At 27.9% G+C, this 11,958-nt stretch overlaps 1 protein-coding gene across 1 annotated transcript; it reads right to left on the bottom strand.

Annotated features, from left to right (window-relative positions):
* Positions 1 to 1,113: 1,113 nt before the first annotated feature.
* LOC132949361 (VPS35 endosomal protein-sorting factor-like) lies at positions 1,114 to 11,591 on the bottom strand. The gene is made up of 19 exons (XM_061020221.1): positions 11,252 to 11,591; positions 11,068 to 11,158; positions 10,360 to 10,567; positions 10,078 to 10,280; positions 9,876 to 10,006; positions 8,952 to 9,119; positions 8,725 to 8,893; positions 8,478 to 8,647; positions 8,147 to 8,247; positions 7,866 to 8,041; positions 4,820 to 4,963; positions 4,578 to 4,747; positions 4,329 to 4,491; positions 3,636 to 3,819; positions 2,750 to 2,889; positions 2,504 to 2,666; positions 1,799 to 1,926; positions 1,603 to 1,737; positions 1,114 to 1,520 (listed from the first exon to the last, which is right to left on the bottom strand). Exons 1-19 carry the CDS (start codon positions 11,287 to 11,289, stop codon positions 1,404 to 1,406), a joined length of 2,799 nt encoding a protein of 932 aa, XP_060876204.1. The 5' UTR covers positions 11,290 to 11,591; the 3' UTR covers positions 1,114 to 1,403.
* Between the last annotated feature and the right edge of the window lie 367 nt (positions 11,592 to 11,958).

The raw sequence follows: 11,958 nt of genomic DNA on the forward strand, positions 1-11,958 counted from the left end.
TAATCAAAAAAAAAATGTTTACAAGAAAGTCAAATTAAATTTTGATGAGCGTTTGAAATTCATATTTGTATAACATATTATGATATTCATTCGATTTCTCATGTAACGATTTTCTTTTTTTGTTTTAATTAAAAAACAAATGACTGTAGATACTTGAAAATTTCACTGAATGTTTATATTAGCATTTTTAATCCACCATACAATTTTAAAAATAATTTGACTCTTTTTGAGCTGTTTACGGACATAGTCAGTTTTCAATTTTTTTAATTTTATTTTTCTATAAATATCAATAAAATTGTATTTGTTGGGTAAAAAGCGTAAAAATTTAATGCAAGGCTCCTGATATATTATTACAATATTAGTTGAAAAATATTAAAAATACATAGGCACAATTTTTTTTTATAAGCATTTAAAGTTCGAATTTCGACAAAATGTAATAATTATTTTGTAGTTATCACATAGGCTGACTGAATTGTTTTTCTTAAACAATGATATTATATCATTGAATTCAAATTTAACACCATCCATAACAGTGACCCACTTATAATCTACTGTACAGCAGAGCGACACCCACTTGCTCACCTTTTTTTTTTTTTACTAATTTTGGTACACAGGTTTATGGGTTAATATATTCTATGTATTTAATGTACGTTTTAAATAATATATTTAATAATATAACAGTAATACGTAATAATGTATTAAGTATGTTATGGGTACAAGGATAACAGTATTTTTTTAGCCCGGTTTGTTCAGGTCACACTGTTATCACCGTTTAGATTGGGAATCGGTCCTGTCCCGTCCCGGGTTTTATTTATTTTGGTAGGTTAGGTTACTTTGTTATTTTATTGTAATTTATTTATATCAACATTTTAAATCAGTTAATTTTAAAATTGTATAAAGTTTTTTTTACTATCAATATTGTTAATGTAAGCACATTAGTCTTAAAATACTGGAGATTTTGTTCAACAATGAATACTCCATTGTAAGTTTTAACTTCAAAGTTTAAGATATTCCTCAACATATTAAATAGGATTTTATATAATTGTTTTTAGACTATTCATTGGAAATTAACAAAATTCATTCATAAGTGTTCTAAAGACTAAAAAACAACATTTGGGACGGTTGGACAGATGGAACATGGACTAGAAAATTGAAAAGCAAGTAAAACTGTACGTTCGTACATAAATACAGATGAATTATGAATTAATAATTTAGCTGTTTATTTTGTAATCTCCCTGTGATGTATCTTGTAATTAATGATATAACAACTAAGTATTTATATTTTCATAACAACACAATGAAAATATAATAATAATAATAATAATAATAAATTTATATAATGTGTAAATCCTAGACAAATTTGTTATTGAAAAATAAAATAAATATATATATATTATATAATATTATCTATTGTTTATTAATTGAAGATTAGGCTTTCCTGTGATCTTGTTTATAAATTTATGATAAATTTCATCTTCTTCATTTTCGCAGAACTCTCTAATGTAGGTTATCAATTTTTCCTATAAAATACAATTTAGTAAGTATGATATAATTGGTTCAATTGCAACAAGGTATGAGTACAATGTTAATCAATAAATTTACTTCGATTTTGGGGTCAATGATCGTTTTGTTTTTTTTTGACAACTTCCAGAGATTGACTGCCAACGTGGCCATTTGGATTTCGTTTAAGTCTGCTCTAACAACAACGTGCAGGAGTAACTCAAACGCCAATTTCGCCTGTAAAACAAGTCACAATTACTATCAGTCAACACAATATTAATTATTTTTCTTAACGTACTTGGCTGTTTGGTTTATCTACCAGACTATACAACCGTTCAAGTATATTGTCCAACACCACGGTACAAATCGAGTCCACATCAGCCACAAACTGTGGTTCACGGCCGTATAGCACGTCGTTGGAGTCCACTGTTAATTCATCACAGGCATGAGCAACGAAAATTTGGATGATAAATTGAATGATAAATAAAAACATTGTAAACCTACATACACAGTTCCTACTTGATTTTTTTGGGATGTGAGTGGGATTAAGGGGTTAGATGAGAGGGACAAAACTTTTTGCCCTTTTGGCCATTTATTAACTTGTGTATATGTATTTTTAAGATTTTAAAGCCTCTGTAAGAATTTATGAGGAACCTCGTATAAAAATCTTCAAGCCTTACCTATTGTAATTGAAATATTTTAAGTAGGAACATGATAATTTTTAATTGTTAGGGATTTTGACGAATTTTGTCAAAATGTGAACTTCAAACAGTTTTAAACAAAAATCACGCTTATATATTTTCAAAATTTTAAAATTATTTTAAGAATAAAACTGTTAGCGAATTTTGTATTATATTTTCAATATTTTTGTTTGAACTTAAATTTTTTTATCAAGACATGGGTATTTGGGACGTCTCTAAAATCAATTATGTTTTTTCGGCCTTCTGCCCTAGATCCATACTTTTAAACAGCAATATTATAAAAGGTTTACATAGGTACTTGCCATTAGGTATTCTATAAGGATATGTATCCAAAGTTGCAGTTGCCAATATGTCCAACACGTACAAATAGAGCATGTGCGGTTGCATTGGGTCGGTCCATGAATATTGTCTGATTGCTCTGATCAGCAGTTTCACCTGGTGCAACACTTCGAGATCGGGACAGTCCTGGTGAACGGTGTTGCACATCATACATTATAATAAATACATAATTAATACATTAACATTTTAAGAGCCACAGTGCATGTTACCGGCACAACAAGCAAAATCGACAGCATTTGCTTTGTGTATGACACGAGTATGGGTTCAGTATTGATGACGAGCCCGTCCACTTCCAACGTTGCTGGGAAATCGCTGATCACTGTGGACGCTGCCTTAAGACATGCGTCCGCTGAAATTCAAATGAGACACCGAAGATGATTGATTTGTGCTTTAATATCGAAGCACTGCACCATATGGGCGCAATGAAGGCTGATAAAACTTTATGACTTTAAGTTTGATGATCTAAGTTTATAGAGATTAAGCTTATATATTATCTACAATTCAAAATCGATAAATTTCATAAAAAATAAAATTATAGAATTTGTCAAAAGTAATAGTAAGTATATTAATAAAGATTAAGATGATGTAGGTAGTATTGATGTAAAAACAAGAACAATTTTACTATGGAAAAAGTGTATTATTAATCTATTTTGCTAAGCTTTATTTATTTTTTGTTTGACAAATTCTATAAACATATATTTATTAAAATGTATTTATTTTAAATCGAAGATGTTATCCTTATAAATTTTTACGATCAATCAATCAAATAGTGTTTTTTCCAGCACATAGGCACAATTTGGATGGAGCGCCGCGGAAGTAATGCAAAAGCTGTTCCCGCAGGATCATTGGTACAAACAGTAAAAAAAAAGCGCAATTTGGATAAACTTTTTGTGTGTTAGATTAATATTGATCTACTCATCCCTTTATGACTGTTTGCATGTTATATACATATTATAGCAATATAAATCACTAGATATAATATTAATAATATTAACATCATTCAAGAAAAAATTACTAAAGGAGTTTTAGTAAAATCGTAGCTCCCTCCAAAATTGCGCCTATGGATACACATTATATATTATTAATGATCCATACCTTGTCCAAGACATCCATTCAACAGCGAAGTCTGTCCAGTTAAAATGTACAGTTGAAGTTTGATGAGTGGTGAAGTGATCGACGGAATGGTAATGTAACAGTAAGCGGAGCAAGCGCGGGCAAAAGAGTTCTTAACTTGGGCTTTTGAAACCAATACGGACAGGACCATAAGTTTGTTGACACACTAAATAGTCGTCAAAAAGCGCATTATACAAGTATTATTTATACTGTTTTAAGTCTTAAGCAAAAGCATGGCCTTATCCTAATAGACATGTGTGAAATACTAATACCGTATTTACAATAAAATAAAATAACATCATATTCTATTTTTTAAAATACCAACATTTTAATGACTCCATCCTTAGATTAGGTATATAATATCATTATGACAAGATATATTGGTATATTTGTCAATTTTAAAAATAACCACCATACACGGTAGTATTATGAATTTATATGAGGGGGCTAGTCTATAATGTTTTGGGTACACTACATATATTCTAAAAATGTAACTAAACAAAATTCTGAGGTAGCTAAAGCATCCTTAGCCCCCCCCCCCCCCCCATTCTACGCCTATGACAACCACTACTATACTAGCTCATCAACATTCTACTTTAAGCAATAAGAAAAAATAAAGTCTCTTCTACAATAAGAAGGTGTATCGAATATGGTGGGGAAGAAGTGCTAACTCACCTGTATGAGCGCGGATTGTACGTAGTCTAATCTAATAAAAGCTCCTCTGGCTTCCATATAAAAATTTAAATATTTCTCTAAATCATTGCCGTAATCGACACGGAATATAAAACAGGCTATCAGGCGGCTAATTTGACGAACTTCGTCTTCGACAGTCAAAGAACTGAAAACAATATAACGAAGGTGGTTTTAGAATATGATATGTTGGATATGTTTGTGTTTTATGTGAGTTGATCATGAACTACGTACTCGACGGAATCATGTAAAATCTTGCACATGTACATCAGACAGTCGTTGATCACGGGGTCGCTGGATGCGACATTCTCACCTCTTGTCCGATACGCTTCCAACACGATTTTGCATCTCGCCGATTTGTTCATGTCCGATCCAAACATGTCCAAGTATGGCAATAAATAGTTCTGGAAATACATAATAAAATTTTTTGATCTATTGACTTTACCTTACTTCAATATGGATGATGGGAAACTCACCATATGGAATGTATCGTCAAAATCTTCTATGTAATTCAGCAGGTGTTGCAAGATGTTGTGAAGCTGTGTGTGGAATCGTTCTATTCCGACGCGATTGCTTAGGTGTCTCGTTATATCATCCATGAAGACGCTTATTTCTTTATTCTTAAAGTAATAACCATAATTTATAATTAATTATATATATTTGACAAAATAGTACTTTGTACCTGTGCATAACAATGCTGACATTAATAATGTAAATGTTTAAAAACAAAATAACTGGCTTTTGATAATACAAACTCAAATTAATTAAAACTATCATTAAAAATTAAAAACAAACAATAATTACCTCATTTGGTACTCTTATAATAGTTAATAAGCAATAACTAATAACTTATTCTCTTTTGATCATTTTTCAAAATTGGAATAATGGAATCAGAATAATAGCCACAAATAACAATAACAAAAACAAATTAAAATTACAGTTAGCTTCTTGAGTCTTGAGTTTTAGTTTTTCAAAATAATTTGTTTATATTCTTAGAGTTTTATCAATTAAATATCTATAACAACTAACAATGTATGGATTGTGGCAGTGTTCGGAACAATCACTAAAAAAATGAATTCGCTCACGTTCACGTTCAGTGCTTAAAAAAGGAGCTCGTTCACGTTCATATTCATATTTTTTTCAATTGAACACGATCACGTTCTTTAAAAATATGAATGGCGTTAATTTCGTTGTTCATTTAATTTATTTTATTATATTTTTACATATCGTTTAAACATGAATACAAAATCGTGGAAATCATAATATTATTGTTGTTTTATGTCCAGGCTGGCCTACTGGAATTTCATGTATTTTATTTTTATAATTTGTAATATATTATATATCATAAATCATAATAGTACTATCAATCAATATTTATTAAATAATTAATAAATTTGAACGTCTTAAAAATTGTTCAAATTCATTAAATATATGAATATCGTTCACATTCACATTCTATTTTTAAAAAAACGAGTGACGTTCACTAAATATGAACGTGAACGAGCGTTCATGAATAACGTTCTTTCCAAACACTGGATTGTGGATGTATAAAAATTGTATTATGTTATTACTGAAGTGGAAAATCAGTCATTATGGATCATTCTATATCCAAAACAATCATCCTGATGACCAGTCATTACTACAGAACCTAATTAAAGCAGTCAGAGTTGAAAATACCTATTTATTGACTACGCATTATTAAGATAAACTATAATTTAAATATTGTGAAAATTGTATTAAAAACCGAGGAAGTCACTCTGCATCAAAGCAGGTGTCGAGTTCTCAGAGTGTACCTTGTTATTGAGTAGGTCACAGTAATGGATGTATTAAATTTGAATTTGAAAATGATTCTGAGCAGAAATGGTCTGTCAACCTATATTTCTTATGATTTTATTATATATTTATTTTATTATTAGTAACACACTAATTCAGTAAGTTAAACCAATTTTTAGCAAAAACAAATTGCATATAATATTATATCACTTAAATAGTAAAGTAATTATTATATTGTAACTAGCTATTATTAACTTATAAGTCAATACCAACATACAACAAAATGGTATGAAAATTGAATCAGTTTATGGTATAAATAGCTTAAAACTAATCTAAATGTTTTTGATAATTTAATTGTGTATAGTAAATAATAATATAAAAATTATATCAGTCTGGTTTGTCAGTCTGGATATTTTATATTGTGAATATTTATTATAGCCTGTAAGTTGAATTAATATTATAATATTATTATTTTTTATTTGTTTCTAAAGTGATAAAAATTAGGTTAGAAATTAAAATCCCGGATAAAGAAAAAAATAAAATAAATTAACACCATTGTTTAAACCACCAATTTAAACTTGTATAAAAAAAATAATTGTTAATAATTATTTTTGATATTTTAACTTACGAAGAACTTTATATTAAAGTTTCATGCTCTTTTTTATGAACAAATAAAATTGTTAGCACTAAAGACCAGATTTATATGTTTTTACATATCATTACTGCGTCTATGTAGTTTTATGAGAGTAAAAAATGTGGACGATTTGTTCAATTCTGAGTTTGTAGAAAAAAGTTTTATTTGAATATTTGAGAATATTTCATAGGTTAGGGAATATTTAACCCATTTAGCATATTTTGGAATATTTTGTAAATTGTGAAAAATATTCATTTATTAATAATTTTAACATTATGGACCCGGAAATTTTTTTTTATTATTTTGATAAAAAGAAAACAAGCAGTTATAGTATTACAATCACCATGCAAATTAAAAAAAATCAGTAAATTTTAAAAACTTATTAACACAATGGATAGAACCATTCAACAAAAACGAAATTGTTTTAACAGTGGCTGAAAATAAAATTTAAAAAAATCCATATTGAAGCATATTATGTTTGTTGATTATCTTTGCATATTTTTGAATATTTTTGCATAGTTTTTAAATTTTTAAGAAAATATAATGAGAATATTTGAAGGTTTTTTAGAGAATATTAGCATCATATGTATAGTGTTTTAAGAGAATATAAATCCGGTCTTTAGTATTCAAACATAAATTTCAAAAAAACAATAAAAAATAACAATATTACAAAAAAGCCAAAAAAAAAAATGAAATTAATATCTAGGAAATACTTATATAAATATCTAATCAAAGCTTCAATTCAAGTTAGTTATTTTTGAATTACAAAAAAGAATTAAGAAATAAAATTGTTTTGTCAAAATCATGTTTAGCGTAAAAATTATCATTTAATTGGTAAATTCCAATAATTTGATTATTTTAAGTTCTGCTCATTTTTTTTATCCTCAAAATATTAATTAAATACAATTTTCCGCCATAAAACCACTCGAAAAGTTGAAGATTGGAGCAATTTTATTGCTTAAAAAGGTGGTGAAAGAACAAAAAAAAAACACATATCTAAATCTAAAAGTACTGGAACTAATGTTGTCAATCAAATTCTTGGATTACTAATAAGCATTTTTAAGTTTATTAAAACTATTTATGATAAGATTGGTGAACTATAATGAATAATTTACCTTAAAATGTTTTACAATGAAGTATATCCATGCTTCGGCACATGCCATAAACTTTTCGGAATCTTTAACTTTATTCACCATTTTCCATGCTTCTCTAAAAACATTTTGTGCATTTGGTACCAAATGACCCCTTAAACTCATACCAAGATTTTGTATGACTAAAGTTTGTGGAAACACTAAACACAACATTTATAAAAATAAAATATGGTATAGTTGGTATGCAAAAATAGGCAAAATTCATACTAAATTAGATAAGATACAATTAAAAAAATGAAACAAACCATCATATTCCCATTTGCTTATAACATTGATAAGATATTCTGCTTTCATTGAAAGGTAATTCCCGGGAAATGAAATTACTATAGTGTTGATTAGAAGGCCACTGAAAATAAAGATACACTATTCAAAACATTATGTTCTTGAAAACAATCACTAAAGTATATATATTACAGAGGCAGTCAAATAGTGGTGGGTGTGAAGGATAGATCCCCACATGACCATTTTTCAATATTCATAATAATATAAATTAAAAATTATAATTTTTAAGATGAACTAGTGAATGCTAAAAAGTTATTTAAAAAGATATATTATATAAATTTAAAAAAAACTTACTGTAGGTTTTGTAAAGTACACCATCTAACAATCTCATCGAGACTATGTGGATCTTTACCAGCACTCAATCCCTTTAATATCCACTCTAATGCCGGACACAAAAGTTGAAGAAATTTTTCCATGTTCATATTTTGAGTTTGAATCTCTTTGCACACAAATCTGTTATTTAACTTTGAAAAAAAAAACACATTCAATTAGTAATAGTAAAATTTAACAAATTGACCTAATAAAAATAATGATAATTTACCTGCTTATATGTCAGTAAGATATCTTTGAAACTTTCCTCAAAATAATTTACACTTAGATTTGTCGAAACACCAATTCTGCACAAATAACATCGTGCATACCATGCAACTAATGGATTACCAATACCTCTAACCATTTTTATAAGTCTTAATAGAGCAGCATTTTGTTCACTGTTAAAAATAAAATCATTACAACAAGTTTGTGATAAACAGCGTAACACTAACTAACGCTGGTTTAATGAAACGATAACTGCGTAAAATAGCTGCTTCGATATACAGTCTAGGTATAAGCTCACGGATGGATGCAATTTTATAAAACCAATTTTGACAAGTTTCTTTGGCAGCATCTGGCACCATATCGGGGGTGAATTTATCCGGAAGCCTTGTAACACAACCACTAAAATAACAAATTAAAATAAATAATTTGTTTTTTATACTATAGCTATGTAGGTATACATGACAACACTTATCACACTCATCACCCATTTTTTTCTTTAATAATGAATTTATTAAACTTCTGACTTTTGGAATTTTTAAGTATACTTAATGGCCATTTTTTTAATTGTTTAATTTTTTTTGTGTTGTTGGGGTAACCTTCTTTTTTCAAATAATAACCAACCTTTTTTATTGTAAAGTGTCATACAAATAGTTTTTTTTAAATTTCTGATAATATTTTTTTGAGTTAAACAGATTTACATTCTATATAGTATACTATGATCCTTAAAAATTGTTTTACAAAAATATAAGATAGATGGAATCTTGAATATAATATTTATTATACTTTGAGAATTTTTACAAATACAAAATATTAATGGATTAGGTAATGTTTAAATCAAGACCTCGTATTATCCTCTATACCCATTACTATTGTCTTGTTATCTTTAGCACACTAAGTTAAATAATTAAAAAAAAACTATCAGAACATTTTCAACAAAGTTATCAGATTAACAATTTATAGGAAAAAGGGTAAATTTCACCTGAAAAAAATAAGTTGGTATTGCCCCAAGAGATTTCTTAAAGTATATTGAAAATTTAAATATTTAAAAATATGATCCTTAAGTATACAAAAATTTTCAAAAATTAAAGGAAAAAATTATGGTGAGTATACTTGATGAATCACTCTGTATATCTTATATATTTGTATGTATCATACTCAATCATTTCTGATTTTGATTGAAGCCTCTTGAATACTAGATCTCCAAATAAGTCTAACAGATCTGTTACTAGAACAAATTTACTTGGATAAAATTGCAATGGTGAAGTGTAGCTCAAAATTTTTGTACACTGAAAAACATTTTCCCACGTGTAGACTAGTTAAAAATTTATTGAATACAACTAAAACTAATAATAAATACCTGTATGACAATTTTTAATGCTTTCACTCTTTGTTCATTATTCCATGCCTCTTTAATTTCTTTACCTAGGTTGTCCATGTGTGTCACAAATTCTTGTTGCGTTAGGTCGTATAGTTCTTTTTCTGAATACTCCATCTGGTCATCAAATTCTTCCAGTTCTTCTAGACGTGATCGTATTGTAGCACTCTGCAGACTTTTTGAAACTGAAATAATGATAATATTTATGATGATGATAAAATAGTAGTATTTTGATGTATCAACAAATTTAATTTATTTACTCACATGAATGAAATGAAAGCTTTTCAGAAGTCGTATAACTGTTTAATATACTCTGTTTAAAATGAGACCAAGGTTGAATGTCATCAATACAACCATTATCTGTATCATCAAAATCAGTGGGAATTAACTGGGCAGGTCGACTGAGTGGATCATCCCCATAAGTAATAGTGGATGATAAGGGATCATTAACAAGAACATTTTTACTGGTTACCTAAAAAATATCAAAATGTTTATAATAATTAATGGTTAAAAATGTAAAAAAATATATTTTTGCATCGTAAACATGAGTAGAAAAATAAAAATGAACAGTTGTTATATATTGAATAATGAGTAAGAATAATCATGAATTATAAAAGTTATCTATTTGAATCTAAAGATATTTCTTAATTAATATAATAAAATTAAGGATTACAAATTTGTTTTATTAATTTTTAATTTAATTTAATAATTCCTTAATTAGGTAGTCGAAATTCAAAACTTAAAGATAAGATAATATAAGATCCATTACTTTGTTGCATTTATTGATTCATAAATGTATTTATAAATAAAAAAAAAAAAACCACTAATGCTATTCCAATACATCTGTACATACATTTAATTGAAATAGACATAGAACTCTGATTTCAGCCAAAAATAAATAATACAATTATATTGTTTTTAAATCGTAAATGAGTACAAATATTAAATATGTAACGACATAGAATTACATACTTCAGTTAAACTTTTCAGTGGATGATTTACTCCACATTTTTCTAGAATGCATTTTTGCTTACGCTTGTAGTTAATAATTGGTTTACTGTACCTGTTGAGTTAACAAAATAAAGAAAATAACAAAATATGTATTGATTCATATTGGGTTTGATAACATCACAGCCTATGGTCAACCGACACTCACCAATTCCACTCATATGTACGGGCCGAAGACGACGACATATTAGCAATCTAAACTGTTCAACTATGACAGCATATTAGTTCAACAATCACAACATCCAGCAAACGACAGTATACTCATTGTGATCCGTAAAATAAGTAAAAATCTTAACCGTATTTAAAATATTATTTTGCAAAATACGTACTTAAATAAAAATTGTGTTTATACCAACTAAATTTTTTGAAAATTTAAGAAGTTTTGTTAGGAATCTGTTTAATGTTAATCTATCATTATATCACACGTCGTAGAGTCCTAAGTTATGTATAGCCACCGGCGTCCACCGATTAATATTATGAATTTATGAAAAGTTGTCTGCAGTCTGATAGGTGTCCATATCACATGTCCTTATCAGTATACCGGTTGTTACTAATTGTTATCATTTAAAAAATTGGGCAAGTCATATGCATGGATAATATATTATTATATTCTCTATGCAAGTAGGACGGTCATAAAGTAATATTATATTATTACTCTATGAGGATAGTAGGGCCGGTTTTTCAATCGTCTTTAAGTTGAACGTATATGTTTGACTGTTTCAGTTAAACTGCTTATCAAAGCTGTTTAATAAGTTTATACTAATTTTAACTTATTTTTAGCAAGCAATTTACAATCTAGGTCTTCCAGTTTTAAACTGTTCTACAATTCTACCTACTTATAGTTCTAATCAGCCA

The sequence above is a fragment of the Metopolophium dirhodum genome, chromosome 7, assembly GCF_019925205.1.
Source record: "Metopolophium dirhodum isolate CAU chromosome 7, ASM1992520v1, whole genome shotgun sequence".
In the NCBI taxonomy this organism is placed as follows: Eukaryota; Metazoa; Arthropoda; class Insecta; order Hemiptera; family Aphididae; genus Metopolophium; species Metopolophium dirhodum.

Coding starts and splice junctions, on each gene's coding strand:
- LOC132949361 (XM_061020221.1), bottom strand. CDS start 11,289: ATGTCGTCGTCTTCGGCCCGTACATATGAGTGGAATTG. Junction 8,248..8,477: donor TGTACTTTACAAAACCTACA/GTAAGTTTTTTT, acceptor CTTTATTTTCAG/TGGCCTTCTAATCAACACTA. Junction 2,890..3,635: donor GAATGGATGTCTTGGACAAG/GTATGGATCATT, acceptor TTTGAATTTCAG/CGGACGCATGTCTTAAGGCA.